At 49.9% G+C, this 18,022-nt stretch overlaps 1 protein-coding gene across 2 annotated transcripts; it reads right to left on the bottom strand.

The window, feature by feature from the left end:
* Window positions 1-2,620: 2,620 nt before the first annotated feature.
* On the bottom strand, window positions 2,621-16,654 carry B9d1 (B9 domain containing 1). 2 transcript variants are annotated; one of them, XM_026380329.2, is made up of 7 exons: window positions 16,524-16,654; window positions 14,893-14,961; window positions 11,454-11,565; window positions 7,105-7,201; window positions 6,659-6,721; window positions 3,265-3,332; window positions 2,621-2,893 (listed from the first exon to the last, which is right to left on the bottom strand). In XM_026380329.2, exons 1-7 carry the CDS (start codon window positions 16,584-16,586, stop codon window positions 2,775-2,777), a joined length of 591 nt encoding a protein of 196 aa, XP_026236114.1. In that variant the 5' UTR covers window positions 16,587-16,654; the 3' UTR covers window positions 2,621-2,774. The 2 variants fall into 2 exon arrangements, with proteins under 2 accessions (XP_026236114.1, XP_026236115.1); XM_026380330.1 differs by lacking the exon at window positions 6,659-6,721.
* Between the last annotated feature and the right edge of the window lie 1,368 nt (window positions 16,655-18,022).

The raw sequence follows: 18,022 nt of genomic DNA, 5'->3' as shown, positions 1-18,022 counted from the left end.
CTGTTCAAGACAGATATGATTTGTTTTTCTGATATTTTTTTGATCTGTGGGGTAAAGTGCAACCTACAGATAGAGAGTAGGAAAATGGTCCTGGTAGAATCTAGGTGGTGGGTATGAGGTATTCACTATAAAGTTATAACTTTTCTTTGTTTAAACAATTTGATAATCTTGGGGGCAGAAATGGACAATTAAACTAAGAGTGGCCCACCATGTCAAAGCTGCTGACAGATGGGGCAAACTAGCCTTTAGGATTGAACATGGACTTGAGAGGGTAGAGGTCTCAGGCAATGACAGGAAAAGTTGGCTGGCCTAGGTGGGGGTGAGGCTGTAATCAGAGGAGACAGCATTTTTAGGAGCTGCAATAAAATAAGGCCAAGAAGTTGGTGGGCAGCTGGCAGTGTCCCAGGGACTTGTGAGCTGAGGCAGGAAGAATGCATGTTGGAGGCCAGCTTTAGCAGTTTAGCAAGATACTCAGCAACTTATCAAGACCCTGTCTCAAAATACAAAATAAAAGGACCAGGAATGTAGCTTAGTGATAAAGTGCCCTGGGTTCACTATGAAAAAAAGAAAAAAGAAGTGAGGTAGAGGGGCCTGGGGTTTTGTTTCTTGTGGTTTCTCTGAGTCGTTCTTGAGTGGAGGCTGAGGGGAATCATTGTGTCTAGGATGGAGGAGGAGAGCCCCCTTGTGGATATGACACCTGTGAAAAACCAGAGGGCACACGCTTTTGTGTGTTCCCATGGGGCAGCCTCTGGAAGGACTAGGAAGATCGTGTCTCTGGGAGTGTGGGATGCTGTGGCAGGACCAGGAGGAAGCTATTTGGTGGAAGGGACGGAGAGGATCCTGGAAGTTTGGAGACAGAAGGTATGAAAGAGTTTTCTCAGAGACTGCAAGAGGGAGTGGTCTGAGGAAATACAGTGGGTCTCTGGGCACAGTGAGCGCTGTGGAGGGCTGAGTTGTGGGCAGAGGTGGGCAGTCAATAGGCTCCATGATTGGGTGGATGGATGGGGAGCCCCCACTGGGGCTGAGGTTTTGTTGGGTGAGTGTACAGAAAGGAAGAAGGGGCACAGGTGTTGAGGGGACATACGGTGAGTGTATGTAAGTGATGACCACGAGTTCTGTAGTGGATAGGACAGACAAAAGGAAAGAGGGGCTGACAGCTGGCAAAAGGCAGCTGGCTGGCAAGTGGCTTGGAGGTTCTGGATGGGATGAAGGGCTGTTGGCTTGAGAGCCCCAGGGAAGGACCACGATAGAAACAGTTGTCTAAGAAAAGGAAGCTCAGATCCAGGTTTTGCAGGTGATGCAGTTGTTGGTACCAAGCAGCTCTGACCACGGGAATGGGGACTGAGGAGTAGAGGAAAAGATCACTGTAAGTGAGGAGGTTGAGGAAGTGGCCAAAAGTGTTTGAGGGATCATCCTCAAAGACCATGATGTCACTAAGAAGAGCTGCAGAGTAAGTGATCCATGCAGGCACACCTTGGTGGACACTGATGGTGATGTGGTCTGATGGCTTGGCCTTCAGGAAGGAGGAGGTGGTCTGGAATGCTGAAGGGCAAGGACACATTCTATCTCGGGGCCCGTGGTGAAAAGAGAAAGATATTGCTCAGGAGGGCTATGGGGGCAGGGCAGGTTTTGGAAGGCAGGACGCTTTCCATTCAGAGATGATGTGTGGTGTCAGGAATATTTGTTGACAGATACGAGTTCCAGAATGCACAGTGAGTTGGGGGAAGGAGACAGGTGTGTCCTGAGAGAGAAAGGGTCGGGGAAGAGGGTCTTTGGGCAAGTGCCAGTGATGGTCCAGGGCCACATGCAGCTGTGAGTCTCGTAGTCTGCAGGTGGGGAGATGGGAGCTGTCCTACATCCTGCTGAGGGTAGTGTCCAGGCCAGAGCAGTGTGCATGCTAAGGAGAGCTCAGGGACTGGGCAGAGACAGTTCTACTGCCCATCTCTGGAGGCTCACCTGAGGCAGCAGGAGATGCTGCCTCATGATATGCCAGGACATGTGCGTGGGGGTGAGGAGGCTCAGTCTTTGACATTCCTGCTATGGTCACAGAGACCTGTATGCAGGTGGCCCAGGACCCCATGGATGCCAGGGATGTTGGGCTGTGGGATTTGCCAGAAATTTGCATTCCAGCGAGCAGCCTCCCACCTTTGGAAAGTTTCCAGACTCTGTCCTCAGGCTGTGTGGGGGAGGCAGGAAGAGGGCAGGTTGGGGATCACTGTACTCAGGGTACCTTGGCATCAAGCTCCTGCCAACAGGACTTTCTCCTTGTCCAAGGAGGCAGGTAGTCATGGGGTGCAATTGGCACAGTGTCAGGCATTGAGCAAGTGCCTCTACTTCATACCTGAGATGGGTGATGTGTCCATTTTAGAGATGAGTACCGAGGTGTCAAAAAGGCCACACCCTGGCTGTGAGCAGCACAGCCAGTGTTACATCAAAGCTCTGGTCCTGACTGGCCATCCTGGTGTGCAGCCCCCTGCAGTTTTCACCTCTCACAGTGCCCTGAAGGACTGGGGAGGAGAGAGGTCTGGAGGCCACAGCCCAGTGACCTACTCCCACCCATGGCAGGAGGTACTAAAAGGAAGAGAAGGCAGCTAGGCTTTCTGAAAATGTAACACTTTATTATACAAAACATTCTTATTGTCCCCAAACCCCCGACAGCACCAGGCTGCACTTTAGGCTGTGGCTAACTCTGAAAAGAAGCTCTTGGTCATTTGAGGGCCGACCAGGCCAGACTTGGGGTGGGCAGGTGGAAGATGCCTTCACCAGGGGATGTCCTATGGCAGGCTGGGTCCCTGTGTGTCCACAGGTCCAGTGTCGTAGCCCAGCTTTCTCATGTCCTTGGTCACCACATTGAAGAGGAGGGTAACAAAGCCCTGAGAACGGACCCGGGTCACTGGAAACAGAGGGGCAGCATCAACCAGGCTGGGCTGGGGCAGACAAGCCCAGGATACTTTGAGTTTCTCTCTCAGCCTTAATATTCTCTTCTGTAAAATGAGGATGGCAGTGCTCATGGGGATTCAAGGGGCTGCAGTGGGGTAAATGACATGGCAAGCCCTCTGCTCCAACCAGGCGTTAATCTGGGAAGTGCTCTTGGAAAATCTCAGGCTAGCTCCCGCAAGTACCAGGTGGCAGGTGCCTGGCAGATCCCTGGCCTTCATCCCCCATCTCTTTTCAAGTGTCCTGGGCACAAGGCCCACCTAGTCCCTCCCCAGGCTCCAACCTGCCTCCGGGCTGGGGATGGGGGTGGAGGGCACCAAGCTTTACCTTCCCGGCCTTCACCCTGAGCCACCACCTTGGGGTCTGTGTATTCAGGTCGTCGTCCCATGAACCAGCTGGGAACACAGGAAAACATGGGTGAGCAGGGCCCTGCCTGGGAATTCTGGTCTCAGATACTGGCAATGGGCTCTCCAGGCTTCAAAACCTAGTATCCCCTATGAGCCAGGACCTGGGCAGACTCTCCCTGGGCCCAACCTCCCTCTGTCCAACTGGACACCAAGAGTGGTGGTGTCCCTTGTCTGGGCCGCAGGGCCACTGGAAGCCTACTAGGGCTTCTGCCAAGTCTCAGGTGTCCTGCAGCCCCACGCCTGGTGTCAGGCTTTTCTGGCTCAGTCTTCCGTGGGTCTGAGACACGAGGGACGAAAGCTGAGGAGTGAGGCTGGGCTGGGCTGGGTAGAGCCTGAACCCAGGTAGAAATCCCTGAAAGCTGACAGCTAACTTTGGGGGAGAGGACAGCATAACTCCAGTATCCCTGGGAAGGAGGGCCCCACAAATCTACTCCCCAGTTTCGTCCCTGAGTAGTGTGGGATCCCAGGACAAGTCACTTCTCATCACTGAATCTCAATTTTGTCAAGTGTGAAATGATGATATTGGTGCCTTCCTCTTGGGGTTGTGAGGTGAGGGACTCTGTCAACTGCCATCTGAACATTACCCTTCCTTGGTAGGAACTGGCCCTGGGACGCTCTGAGCAGCAGCCATGGTAGTGACTCCGCGGGCAGGCCCTGCTAAGGGCAGCACTCAGCCACAGGTTCTGGCCCTGGCAGTCGAGTTTCCCCTCACAGGAGCTTTGCTCTACAAAATGCCCGGTGACTCTCCAGGCCACAGTTCTGCAGCGGCAGGACAGGGACGGGGTAGCTAGGAACCACCTGCCTCACCCCTGGCAGCTCCAGGGCCTCAGGACTGGGCATGAAGGCTGCACCTCGGACACAGCCACACCCACTCAGCCAAACAAGGTGCACTATTCCCAGCTGGGTGGGTCAGGCAGACGCAGATTCTTCCCAGCTTGGTCACCCAAGAAGAACTCACGTGCTCTCAAGCCTCTGTCCTCACCACGAGCAGTGCCAGGCAGGCCCCCTGGTAACGGTGATGAGCCACACCACTGCCCACCCACTCCCCTGGCGCCAGCATGGCTCTGTTCTTGGGGCTCAGAGCTCTGTCTGCAGGTTCTACAAGGCTGCAGGACAGGAGGCTGTGTGGAGACCAGAGCAAGGGAGCGTTGCTCACTGACTCCAGGCTCTGAGGAGAGGGACAGAGTGGTACAGGGAAGCCAGAGTTCCTGCCGGCAGCTGTCCATTCCAGGAGATTGGATGGGTGGGGCCCCACCTCTCTGTGCCTATCTTCATCACAGAACAAGGCTCTAACAGTATGCAACTCACAGATGGCTGAGGGCTGAGCCAGGGGGACCAGTCCCACCCTGAGGACCAATCAGCAGCTGAAGGAAGCTAAGCTGGATGGGGGAGGGTAGTAGAACAGCAGAGAAGGGAGCTTCTGGAGGATGCTCCTGAGGGACCGACCAATGGACTGCATCTCCATGGATACTACATCCAAGAAGATTCTGTCTTCATACTTCACTAACCAGAACCTCCTGTTTAAGTAATTTTTTAAAAAATTTTGTTACTGGGGATTGAACCCAGAGGTGCTTAACCACTGAGTCACATCCCAGCCCTTTTTATTTTGAGACAGGGTCTTGCTCCGTTGCTTATAGCCTCACTAAGTTGCTGAGGCTGGCTTCAGACCTGCGATCCTCCTGCCAAGCTGCTGGGTTACAGGCATGTGCCCCTATACTGCACTGTTTTCGTAATGCAGCACACACTGCCTTGCACAGTTGAGAGCCTGTGCAAAGGGCAGGAAATGGCCCTGCACTGAGCTGCCATCCCTCAGGTAGAGGCAAGATGATCACTTGCTCTGCTGGCTGTCAGGCCTCCCTCCTCAGCATGGAACACATTCCTCAGGGACCTCATCAGGAGGCCCAAACTCTCCCTTTGGAGGCTGTGGAGCAGAGCAACACTGTGGCAGGATGGCTATGTGGACTCTCAAAGCCCTTCCCCAAGCCTGATGACATTCCCAGGTTTTCTGGACACCCCTGGGGGTGGGTATTGCACCTCCAACTGACACTGACCCAGGGCATCTGGCTAAGCAGCCCTTTCCCATCTGGTGGACTCCCAGAGGGGATCCTAGGGGCAGTGGGCTCCCAATCCTTGAGCTGAAGCTAGTGGAGAACATTGTTCCTCCTCCCTGAGACCTCAAAGCTCAGCATGGCTTCCTCTGCTCTGAGCTGTCCCTCTTCCCAGCAGGGTTTAACCAGGTCCCACTCTAATCCTGGCCAGGTTGCAGGAGGCCACTTGCTGGTTGCTGCTTGGGAACCCTGGTGGTCCTTCATTTCTTGTCAACCTGCTGGGGAGCAGTGGTGGCTTGCATCCATGTGAGCAGAGGGGCACTTCCATCTGCAATCCCCAGTCAGCCATCTGAGGCCTGGTTCGCCTTCTAAGTGCCTACCTACATGTGGTAGGGGATAAGAGTCTTTCCCACTGGGCTTCTTCCAGCATCTGTCCCCTGGGCTCTCCCCACAAGACCCTCCCTGCCTTCCTGATGTGTCCCTGACACTCCGCCACCTTGACACTTACTGGCCATAGCAACCTGGCTGCTCCTAATGCACTAAGCCCACGCTCTCCTCAGGGCACAGCCAGTGCTTGCTGTTCCTTGTGCCTGGAACATTCTGTCCCCACATCTTCCCAGGGTGGCCGCTTGGCTCCACTTGTCTCTGCTCAAATGCCTCCTTCTCCCTGAGGCTCCCACACATAAAGGATTTAGTAGCTGATTGATAAAAGCTTCCGGGGAATATTGCTACTGTTTTAGGAAGGCAGACTCTCACTGCTGGATTGTATCTGGTGTCATACTCTGGAGTGAGCATTTTCCCTTCTGACACGAGTTTTTCCTCTGCTCCACCTGACACAAAGTTTTAACAGAGCACAGAGTAAAAATGCACTGCTTGCCACTGTGGTGGCACATGCCTGTAATCCCAGCTATGAGGGAGGCTGAGGCAAGGAGGTTTGCAAGTTGCAGGCTAGCCTCAGCAATTTAGTGAGAACTTGTCTCAAAGTTAAAAGGCCTGGGATGCTGCTCAGTGGAAGAACGCTCCTGGGTTCAATTCCCAGTGCCAAAAAATAAAACAAACAACATCAAAATGCACAACCTTATGCTGCCAAAAAAGTTATCTGTAACTGAGCAGCCCCCAAATCCTGGGGACCTGTACCCATTTGTCCCCAGTATATGGGGCGGCCCGAAGGCCTGGCAGGTTTCCAGGCACATCACGAGGGATGGATTATGACAGCCATTGACCCACTAGAACAGGAGGTGATCTAGCTACAGGTAGAGAACTCACCTTGTGAACTTCTGCAGTTTAGACGTAGACTCTGGCACAAACATGGGGATGGTCCTTTTGTGCCTGTAACGAATGTGTTCCCACACGGGATATAGTGAGGAACAGGAAAGTAAAGGCCCTTCCAGAGCCTCCACCAGGCCGTGAGTGGGAATCCTCACAGATCAGGCTGTGTGGCTGCAGCCTTACGGAGGTCAGAGTCCTTTTCTTTTCAGGACCCATTTCCTCCCCTGCCCACCTGTGTCTGGCTGACAGTGTGAGCCTCACACTATGGCCTCCTTCCAGCAAGGCCACACCAACCACATTCCATGCTGAGCTGCCCAGGCGCTGGGGACTCAGTCTGAGCTCAAGATGGAAGCGGCAGGGATGACTGCCTCAGGACACGCCTGAAGAGTAGGAATGAAGGACCTATGAGGTACAGGCTGTGGCCCAGGGACTCTAGGACCTACCGGCCAGGAGAGAAAGGCACGTGCACTGCCCCATAGCCACGAACCACATCATTCCCGAACACATCTGGTCCATACACACTGAGCACGATCTGAGGCCCTTGGGAAAGACAAGACCAGGGTCAGCAGGCAACAGAGTGTGTCCAGCTGAGTCAGAGGATGGCACTCAAAGCCTTGGGGACAGGAGATTGCTTGAGGAAGGGATATGAAAACCTCAACTGCACTGAGGGCTTCTGCCCACCCTGCTATTTCCCGTGCCTCTGCTTGTACTTGGGCAGGTATTTTCCATATCTTAGCTCACAGAATGGGGAGACGAAGCCAAAATGCTGTCCCAGCTCTGACACTTGATGGACACAGAAGTGCTTCAGAACCCAGGAGCCCATTAGATTATACCTGAGTGTGACCACCTCCATCAGAGATGAAGCTCCCAGCGTAAGAGAAACTGGCCCTCGGTTGGCTCTGATTGGCCCTGGTGGAGGGTGCTCTCTTGGAGATGTCTAGGACAGAGGACTTGCAAGTATCTCCCTTTATACTAAGTTACACCTGGAATGTTCTTTACTCTGTATCCTGTTGACACCAAAGAAGGTCCATCAAGTGCCTTCACCTAATTAGTTCCTCTGTCTCTGTGTATGGGCTGGCCAAGTTTCCAACCTGCAGCTACTACTGAGCAACCTCAGGCAAGTTATCTAACCTCTCAGCTCCTTGGCTTATCCCTAAATCATTGGAAGCTGGGACTGGTGGCACATGCCTGTAATCTCAGCTACTCAGAAGGCTGGAGCAGGGGGTTAGCAAGTTGGATGGTAACTTAGTGAGACCCTGTCTCTATAAAACGAAAAGGGAGGTAGCTCAGTGGTAGAACGCCCCTGACTTTAGTCCCCAGTACAGCCACAACAACAAATCCCTTGGAATAGTTTCTAGTGCATAGAAAGCCCTCGATTAATATTATGGAGGTGTTTGTTCTCTTCCTATCATTGCTCCTGCACCAAAGATAACTGTAATTCTGAATTTTATGAAACCACATCTTCACTTTTCTTTAAGCTTTCCCTGCCAAGGAATGTATCCCAAACACAGTATTTCAGTTTTACCCACTTTTTAACTTTAAATAAAAAGAATCATACAGTATATACATATTTGCATCCAGACTCCTTAATTCAAGGTTATATTTGTGAGATTCACCCAAATGGTTTCATGTACAGGGGTTTGTTCATTTCTGATGCAATATAATATTCCACCACAAGAATATAAGGCATTAACTGTTCATGCTAGTGCTGATGGGCTGTTCCTTCTTTGGGGGCTATTATAAGCAGTGAGGTGCTGACCATCTTTGCACAGGCTCTGGGCATGTTTGTGCACCCTTCTATTGGGTATAAAACCAAGAAGGGAATTGCACAGAGCAGGTCTGCATATCTGTTTTCCAACAGGATGGTGTCAACATGCCCCCCTCACCAGCAGTGCTTGCTGAGTCCTTACTACTCAACACCCTCACTGGTCTTGGCATATCTTCCTTTAAACTTTAGCTACTCTGGGGAGTGAACAGTGGGAGGTCACTGTGGCTTTAATTTACATTTTTTTCCTTTCTTTTTTGTTATCTCTTCTTGCTCATGGGATTACAGGCATTAATTAAGAGTTTCTGTTCATCAGAAGACTTTAAAAGTACAAAGACAAGTCACAGAATTCACACGCATCCATACTATAATCAGCAAGAAAGTGGCCATCCACCTGGGATCAAACCCAGGGCCCCACAGGTAAGGCAAGTGCTCTACTAGTGAGCTACATTTCCTGCCCCCAAGTATTTTAAAGATTTTCTTAATAAGGTTGAGACTTTCCCCTGTTTCTTGTTCACTTGAATGTCCTCTTTTGTAAAGAACCTGCTTTTTGTAGTTTGGATATCTGGTGTCTCCCAAAGCTCCTGTGTTAATGCAGAAATATTCCCAGGTAAGATGGATGGACTGTGAGAGCTGTAACCTAATCAGTGCATCCTAGTTTGAAATGGACTGTGGGTGGAAAATGTAGGCAAGTGGGGCGTGGCTGGAGGGAGTGGGTGACTAAGGGCATCTCCCGGAAAGGGGCATCTTCCCTGTGGCCCTTTTGGGTCCAGAGCAATTGAGTTTAATGAATCCCATGCATGTGAATTCAACATAAACTTTTTGTCCTCAAAGTTGTTCTTGTCAGGTATTTTGGTCACAACAACAAAAAAGCTAACCCTGTTCAAATCTCTTGCCCAGTTTTCTACTAGATGGCCACTTTCTTACTGATTTATAGTACGGATGTGTGTGAGTCCTAATTCTATTGATTGATTGATTAACTATTTATTTATTTTTATGTGGTGCTGGGGATTGAACCCAGGGCCTTACAAGTGCTAGGTGAGCGCTCTATCGCTGAGAGTGGTAGAAACCACACCTTTACTTTTACCCCAATCCTGTCTGCACTTTTAATGTCTTTTGATGAACAGAAGCTCTTAATTTTAATATGGTCAACTTCATTGATTCCTCCATTACAGAATGCTCCTGGAACACCTTCCCTTACTTTGGTATCATGACCATTGGCTATCCTCCCAAAGCTTGTTTTGCTTTCATGGTTAGATTCACCTGAGGTCAGTATTCATCTTTTCTATGTGTACCCAACTGTCTCACCACCATTTATTGAAAAGGTCCTCTTTTCCTTCCCACTCTGCAATGCCACCTTAGTTGTGAATCAACTCTACATAAACTTAAGTCTGTCCTGGTGCTCTCTAGGAATATGCTTATCTCTTCCCATGCCCAAACCATTTACACTATCTTATTATTGTGCTTTATAGTTGACATTTGATATCTGGTAGAACCAGTTAATTTTGATATTATTATAAATTACATAATCTTTGTTGTTTTTGGTATGTACTGGGGAGTAAACCCAGGGCCTCATGCATGCTATGCAGGCATGCTACCACTGAGTTACATCCCCAGCCCTGTAAAGAATATATTTTTTAAATACCATTTTAAAATTTATTGCTAGCACACAGAAATCAAATTTTTTGGGGGTGGGGGGCATACTGGGTATTGAACCCAGGGGCACTTAACCATTGAGCCATATCCCCACTGTCTTTGTATTTTATTAGAGACAGGGTCTCTCTGAGTTGCTTAGAGCCTTGCTAAGTTGCTGAGCCTGGCTTTGAACTCACGATCTTCTGGCCTCAGCCTCCCTAACCACTGGGATTTTCAATTCTCTTGTATGAGTTGTGTAAACCAGTCTGGGCGTAATGGCACAAGCCCATAATCCAAGGAATTCAGGAGGCTGCAGTCATAGGAGGATCACAAATTCAAGGCTAGCTTTGGCAGTTAGTGAGACACTGTCTGAAAATAAAATAGGCCAGGTGCAGTGGCGCATGCCTATAATCCCAGTGGCTCGGGAATCTAAAGCAGGAGGATCAAGAGTTCAAAGCTAGCTGCAGCAATTTAGCAAGGCCCTAAGCAACTCAGTGAGACCCTGTCTGTAAATAAGATACAAGAGGGCTGGAGATATGGCTCAGTGGTTGAGTGCCCCTGGGTTCATCACCCAGTATCAAAATAATAATGATAATAATAATAATAATAATAATAATAATAATAATAAAGGGCCAGGGATGTAGCTCAGGGGTAAAATGTCCCTGGATTCAATTAAAAAAAAAGTCTAAACATAGAAAAGGTACAGTAAAAATATTAGGCAAAGTTTTATAGCTCCAATGTAATCTTCTGGGACCACCGTCATTTAAGCAGTCCATTGCTGACAGAAGTATCATCATGCAGAGCATGAAAGTACTGTGTTTTATCTCTTTTGATCATGTTAAGAATGTACTTGACCTTCCAGTATCTGGAGATACTGTCTTATTTTTGCTAGTTATCATTCATATTGTCTTGATTCCTGTGTGCCTCTTTATTGTATACCAAATACTATTTTTGAAAAAAAAAAACATGGAAGTAATTTCCAAAGAGATTTCTTATTTGCTTTTTCTAGGTGCTGGGCTGTAACAGTCTTGAACTTTAATCCCAAATCAGGGGCTGCAATCTTGAGGTAGCTCAGTTTCCATCTTTCCTTACAGCAGGGCAGCTCTTTAAGGTTTCCTCTCAAGTTGGCCTCACCTGACCCACCTCTGAACTTTCAGAAGTCACAGCACAACATGCAGCAAATAAACTAAGGAAGGGGGAGTAAGGAAGAAGTGGCACTAAATGGGCAAGTGCATCAAAAGCTGGTGCCCAGAAGACAGGAGTGAGGATCTGACGTGGACAGTGGTGTGCAAGATGACGCAGAAGCTGTCCTGGGGCAACGTGTAATAGCTCCAGCCACCAACCAACCCCCCCCCCCCCCCCCCCCGTCACTGCAGGGCTCCCCAGACTCACAGCCATAGGGGTTGGTGCTCTTAAAGGTGACATCGATGGGGAAGTTCCACACCAGCACTCTCCGCACATCTTGGCTCTTGGATGTGATCTGTGAGATCCCCTCTTCTAGACCCTGTGGGGACAATGACAGTGACAGCTGGCCTGAGATGAAGGCATCACACAGCTCCCACCCCTTATCTCGGGCAGGCAGTCAGAAGGACTGCTTTTCATCTACCTTCTACCCAAACCTGAACCTCCAGAGGGAATGGAGAGCCTCCTAGGCCTGGAAACTATGCAGAGTCCCATCAGGATATGGTGACCCCAGAGGCCAGCCCTTCACCAGGTACTTGATCTACTCTTGCTATGGCAGGAAGTGGCAGTGGCAGTGTTTGTACTCTCACTCCTATAGCACTAGTCCTCCCAGGTCATTCCCATATATGTGCATTATTTCTCCACCACAGTCTTTTGACTATACTTTCCCCTCTACCTATCCATTTTTTGCTTCCCATACAGCAAACTCCTTGAAAGAAAGAACTGTTGCCCTCACTGGCTGCAGTCTGTCCTCTGCTGGGAGTTACTGGCCATTCTTACAGGAATCTGTTCCAGTCTGGCTCCATCACTGTACCAAAGGGGTTTTTATGAATAACAACAGTGGCCTTGACATTGCTGTCTCCAAGTCATTTTTCTGTCCTCATTCTGCTCTGTCCTCATTAGCAGCATTTGACAGAGCTGGTGACTTCTGAAAGTTGCTGATCTTTTTCCTTCCTCTTTCTCTCCTTCTCCTCTATGTTTTTTTTTTTGTTTTCCTTTTTGGTTAGTTTGTTTTTGAGGTGGAGTCTTGCTATGTTGCCCAGACTGGCCCAAATTCCTGGGCTCAAATGATCCTCCTGCCTCAGTCTTCCTATCATGAGGACTCAGAGGCTGCTTTTGCCAAAAAACACTGGACTCCTCATTTGTGCCTGCAAATGTATCTCTGCCCCCATTTTGCATCTGTCTCCTCCCTGAGTCACCCTGGATTCCAGGAACAGGACTGGTTGAGAAACATCTTCCAATGAGTAGAAACTACTCTCCTGTCAATAGCAACTTTCTTATCCCCACAAGCTTCCCACCCCCAATCCTGAGATAATGATCAACTGGACCACCATTTGACTCAAGCTGCTTGACTAGACCTACTTTTGGCTCCCTTACCTACATAATCTGGAAGCTCATGGCAGTACCCCTGGGTTAAGATGCTTCATCTCACTTATCTCCCCAATATGGCCATATTGAGTCAAGTTTCTTTCCTGCTATTCATCATTACTTTTTGTAATGGGTGAGTGGCCAGGCCTGATTTGTTGGGACCCCTGGAGTCAGACCTTTGGCCTAGGACCTCTAGGAATATTTTGAGTAGTTGGGAATACAGGCATGTGTCACCATAACTGACCAATGTGCTTCTTGATATTTTTTTCTTCCCTTGGTTTCTGGGGGCACCATAGTCTCATCGGGCTTTGTTTTTTGGCTCTTTTTTTTTTTTTGTACTGGGGATTAAACCCGGGGTACTTTACCACTGAGCTATATCCCAAGACCTTTTTATTTTTATTTTGAGACAGGGTCTCACTAAGTTGCTGAGGCTGGCCTCAAACTTGCAGTCCTCCTGCATCAGCCCCCTGAGTCATTAGGATTACAGAGTCCATCACTGTGCCATCACCTATGGGGCTTTGTAATTCATGGTGCCTCCTGATCAGTCAACCTGGTGGTGCCTCTATAATGTCACAGTGTCCTGAGCTACTTCTTTGACTGCTCCTTTACCTGTACATGGTGATCTCCTTGGTTTAATGGCTTTCACTGTGGTCATATGGTGATGATTCCCAAGAATCATTAGACTTCTATCCATAGTCTTCTTGCAGAAAGACAATGGCTATGCTACTTCTAGGTGCTTAGGCTAAGCCTTGGTCTTATTCTTCACTCCTCTTTATCTCAAACTCTACCTCTGTTCAACAGGACAACTTGGTGGCTCTGTCTATAAAGTATATGTGAAATTGAACCGCCTCTCATCACCGCCACTGTTGCCACCATTCTCTCATCTGTGTTACTGTAGCAGTCAACTGGTTTCCCTGCTCTAGTCCTTGCTCCCAGTCTAGTCTTAGCATAGAAGCCAGAGGAACATCTTCTGGGAAGTGGGGGGGGGGGCTAGGGATTGTACCAGGGATGCTCTACCATTAAGCTATACCCCTAGCCCTTTTTTATAATTTTTTTCTTTGGTTGTTGATGGACCTTCATTTTATTTATTTATTTTTATGTGGTGCTGGGAATAGAACCCAGTGCCTCCGGCATGCTAGGCAAGTAATCTACTACCGAGCCACAGCTCCAGCCCCCACCCCCAGCCCTTTTTATTTTGAGACAGAGTCTCACTAAACTGCGGAGGCTGGCCTCCAACTTGCAATCCTCTGCCTCAGCCTGCAAAGGCAGTGGGATTACAGGTATGTCCCACCACACCCAGCTCCAGAGGGAGCTTTTTCTTCTATTCAAAACTCTGATGGGGTCCCATCTCCCCCTGAGAAAGGTCCTGGTCCCTATCCTGACCTACTGAGCCCTATAAGATCTGTCCCTGTGCCTCCCTACTTTATCTCCAGTTGTCTCCTCCTTGCTCACTTGGTTCACTGGGCACACTAGCCTCCTTGCTGTCCTTAAACATGCCAAGAACACTCCGACCTCAGGGCCTTTGTACTCTCTGCTTCTTCCCTCTAGAAAGTTCTTTCCACAGAGCTTGTTTCCTTACTTCCTTTTCTGTTTGTAAAACATTGTTTAATCCTCACATCAGTTTAAGAAGTGGAGGCCCAACTTATGTAACCTTTCTAAGCCTCACTTTCCTCTTCTGGACAACTGACATGCAAATATTATTTGCCGGCAGCCATTCACTGAATAACTATTATGGAGTCCTCTGGGTGCTGGGGATACAGTGGTGACCAAAACCAGATCCATCAGATCTTTACTCAAAAGTGATTTCCTTGGTGAGGCCTTTCCTGGCTACCTTGTTCCAGCCTCCCTCTTTTCCTTTATACCTCCTGTGTCCTGACTTCATTTACCCCCTGTGCTTTTCATTAGCTAACACACCACAATATTGTACTAATTATTATCCATCCTCCCCATCCCAAGGATGTATATACTCAGGAAGACAGGGACTTTTGTCTGGTTTTGGTTACCACCAAGACAGCTCTCTAGGGCTGACCTGCCTACACTGTCCAATTTTCCTCTTTGCTGACATGGGCGAACTCACAGGGTAAAGTATGCGGGTAAGTGCACACTTCTGGAATGCTCCATGATAGCTGTGCTCTCCTCTCCAGCTTTACCAGGAACAAATGTTTGGATTCCTTCTGACCTTGTGTCTACCTATCAGTTGATTCTGGAAGGGATGGATACCTTCAGAAACCCTAACAGTCATGAAGCCTGTGAGTAAAGGAGGATCAAGAGTCCAGCTTACCGCCGTGGGGGCCCAGTCCTGTCCGTATACAAAGCAGTACTTGCAGTAGAGGTCGTCATACTCTGGAAACTGCGGAAAAACCACAGTGACTCTGTTTATTGGGGTTCAAGCTGAGTCCTGCACATTGGCTATGCTAGTGAAGATGATAGGAACTGCGAACATGAGGCACCAGGGGCAGGGTCTAAGAGACAGCTGGGGATGTAGACATGGAGTTCAGCAGAGGCTGGAGACTGAGATGGGAGAGTCTGAGGGAAGAGTCCTGGGCTGTCACTGCCCCTGAACCTCTTTGCTGTCTCTGTCTTCTGTCTGATATGCCCTTCCCATTCCATCATCTGGCAAATTCTTACTTATTCTTCAAAACACCCTTGAGGGAGCCTGCCTTGACTCCCAGTCTGACTTAAGGGTCACTTCTTGGTTCCATCAGCCTCCATACTTCCCTCCATTGAGGCACTGGATACTTATGCCAAAGTCCATCACTCCATTTACCTGTGAAGAGCCAACAGGTTTCATGCCTTTCTGTGTCCCCAGTGCCTGAAACAGGGGTGGGCACAGACAAGATCTAAGGGAAAGGGGTTGATGCAAAAGGTCTGAAAATCCAGGGAGCCAATCAGATCACAGAGCATATGTACATGGCTTGAGGACAGGGAGGGGTTCAAAGAAGAAAAAGAGGAATAGTGGGGAGGGGTGGGAAGTTCTGAGAGCACCAGCCCTGAAAGGGACAGAAGGAAATGGGGATAAGACTGTTTGGGCAATAGGCCAAAGTTGGAGTGGACAGGGTAGGCCTATGGAGCAATATCCTGATGAAACAGGAAGGGAGACAAAAAACCTACTGAGCATCAAGCCTGGGAAAACTATCTCTAAACCATCACCTCCAACAAACAGCTTGGAAGGACAGTGTAGCAAAGCTGTCAGAGAGGCCCGTGTTCAAATCTCACCTTTACTCCTGGCAAGTTTTCCCAGCTGTAAAGTGGGGATGTTAGTAATACCTTATTGAGTCTTCTGGGTGCTGGGGATACAATGGTGACCAAAGGATTGTTATGAAGAACAGTGTTGGATGCTGAGTCTGGTACATAGTGAGTACTTGGTGAATGTTGGCCTTGATTTATTTGTAATAAATGGTTCTTATAAAGTGTAGGGGGTGAAGAGTAGCGTCCCTTTGATCTGACAGGCACACGCCCCCTGGATCATTACAAGCCATCAAGGTTGAATCTGACTCATCAAAGCATCAGATTCTAACCCAAGTTCCAGGATGGGGCGCGGTCCTGACGTCCCAGGCACATTCACTCTGGGAAGCGGCCCTGCGTCCTAGTCGGGCCACCGCTGCTCCCCTTATTCCCCGGAGGCTCCTGCCAGTGACTCAACCAAGTGGCCACGATTCAAGCCCGGAGCCACAGGCTTGGCCGCGTGCAGCCTACGGACCAGCGCAACCCCTCGAGGTCTGTTTTCACTCCTGCACGTCGTAGCTAAGGATCCCCAGCAACTTGGCGCCCAGCTTCAAGTTCTGATTCTCCTCCCCGCGTAACTGAGAGGTTCCGCGGGTTGACACGGCGGCTCTCCAGCCCGCGGGGTTGCGGAAAGGGCCCTGGGGGGGCCCTGGGGGCAGGCCCGGGCGGGGGTCCTTGGCTGCTCACCTGGGCGCTCTCCACCTGCCCGTTGACCATGAGTAAGAAGACGCTAGGACTCGCTGCCGCCATCGCAGGGCTCGGGGCTCGTAAGACCCACCCTGGCAGCACGCGCGGCTGCTAAGAGGCATCCGGGTCGCTGTGGAAACAGACGGCGTGGCGCAAGGGACACGTTTGTTGGCAGCGGCAATTTCGCGAAAGAGTATCGGGTGTGGAATGCTGCGCAGGCGCAGAGGGTGCTCTCTGGGGGCGGGACTTGTGAAGGGCGGGACTAGAAGGGGAGGAGCTTGGCCAAATTCAGGCCTGCCGGAAGCCATGTGTTAAAAAAACACAAGTGCTCATTCGCCCCTAGGTGTCGCTGTGGCACTACCCCGAAGAATGCAAAAGACCCAAGCGGAGGGAGGATGCTGCAGTGCTCAGACAGTGCGACCCCAAGCCGTCGGGGTTAAAGCTGAAGGTGGGGTGCTTAGAACCAAGCAGATCCCGGCCTCAGACAAAGGGGATGTGCCTTTATGGCTTTTGAGACCCTCATCCTGGAAAGTGTTTATTAAACAAACTTGGAAGGGACTTCAAGAATCCTGACATCCAAAGTCCTTGGTGTGAAACTGGTGAAGCTGAGACCCACCGAGGGGCAGCACCTGGCACCGCAGTCAGCCAGGGCTCACGGATCTGTCAAGATTCTTCAAATCCCACAGTTACTCCCCGGCCACCAACACCCCTCCCCAGTAGGGGTGTTGCTGTTAACCCAAGGATCCAGCGGCTCTTGGCGCTCACCAGAGTTTGTATTTCCACATTTATTTATTGTTATAATTAGGGCTGATACTTGCCTCTGCTACTAGAATGCTAGCCCCGAGTCCAGTCTTGCATCCTCGTTGCCTCGCACATAGTAAACTCCCGGTAACCACTTGTTGAGTGAATGAATAATTGATTACATCTCCGTTTTAGGAGAGGTGACAATCACAGCAGCACTTCAGTAGCCAATTCATGATTCACACCCATGGGTTCACAAGACTGTCACTCTTCTCATGCCCAGTTCTGGGCTAGATCCAAGGGTGCCTCCTGGTGGAGGTGTCAAAGAGAACATTAGAGACCTTCTTATCTCGGATCCAGGAAATCAGGGGATGAACAGATGTGTAGATGTCAAGGCAGACCTGGCTTCCATCAGGGACTCCAGTTCATCACACCCTGCAGACCAAGGGAGTCCCAATAACCACCTGTGTGGTTACAGCCCAGCCCTGAACAAATGAAGCCTTCCCCCTGCTAGGTGAGCAAGGATACCTGATAGGGGGGTGCTGTGGGTAACCAGGGGTCACACATCTGATATAAGGGGTTGCCAGACAATTTGGGACCCGAGTGCCACACATGTTCCCAGGGGAAGAATTGTCTAACTCCCCAGGGACTTGCTCATACCCCCTTCCTCTCCTTCTCACACCAAAGCTTGGCAGTTACAATGCTTTCTCCCACAGATTCTACCAGCCTCACTCAACTTTCCTTACTGTGGGCTTTGA

The sequence above is a fragment of the Urocitellus parryii genome, chromosome 7 (assembly GCF_045843805.1).
Source record: "Urocitellus parryii isolate mUroPar1 chromosome 7, mUroPar1.hap1, whole genome shotgun sequence".
In the NCBI taxonomy this organism is placed as follows: Eukaryota; Metazoa; Chordata; class Mammalia; order Rodentia; family Sciuridae; genus Urocitellus; species Urocitellus parryii.
This window is presented reverse-complemented; position numbering and strand designations above follow the sequence as displayed.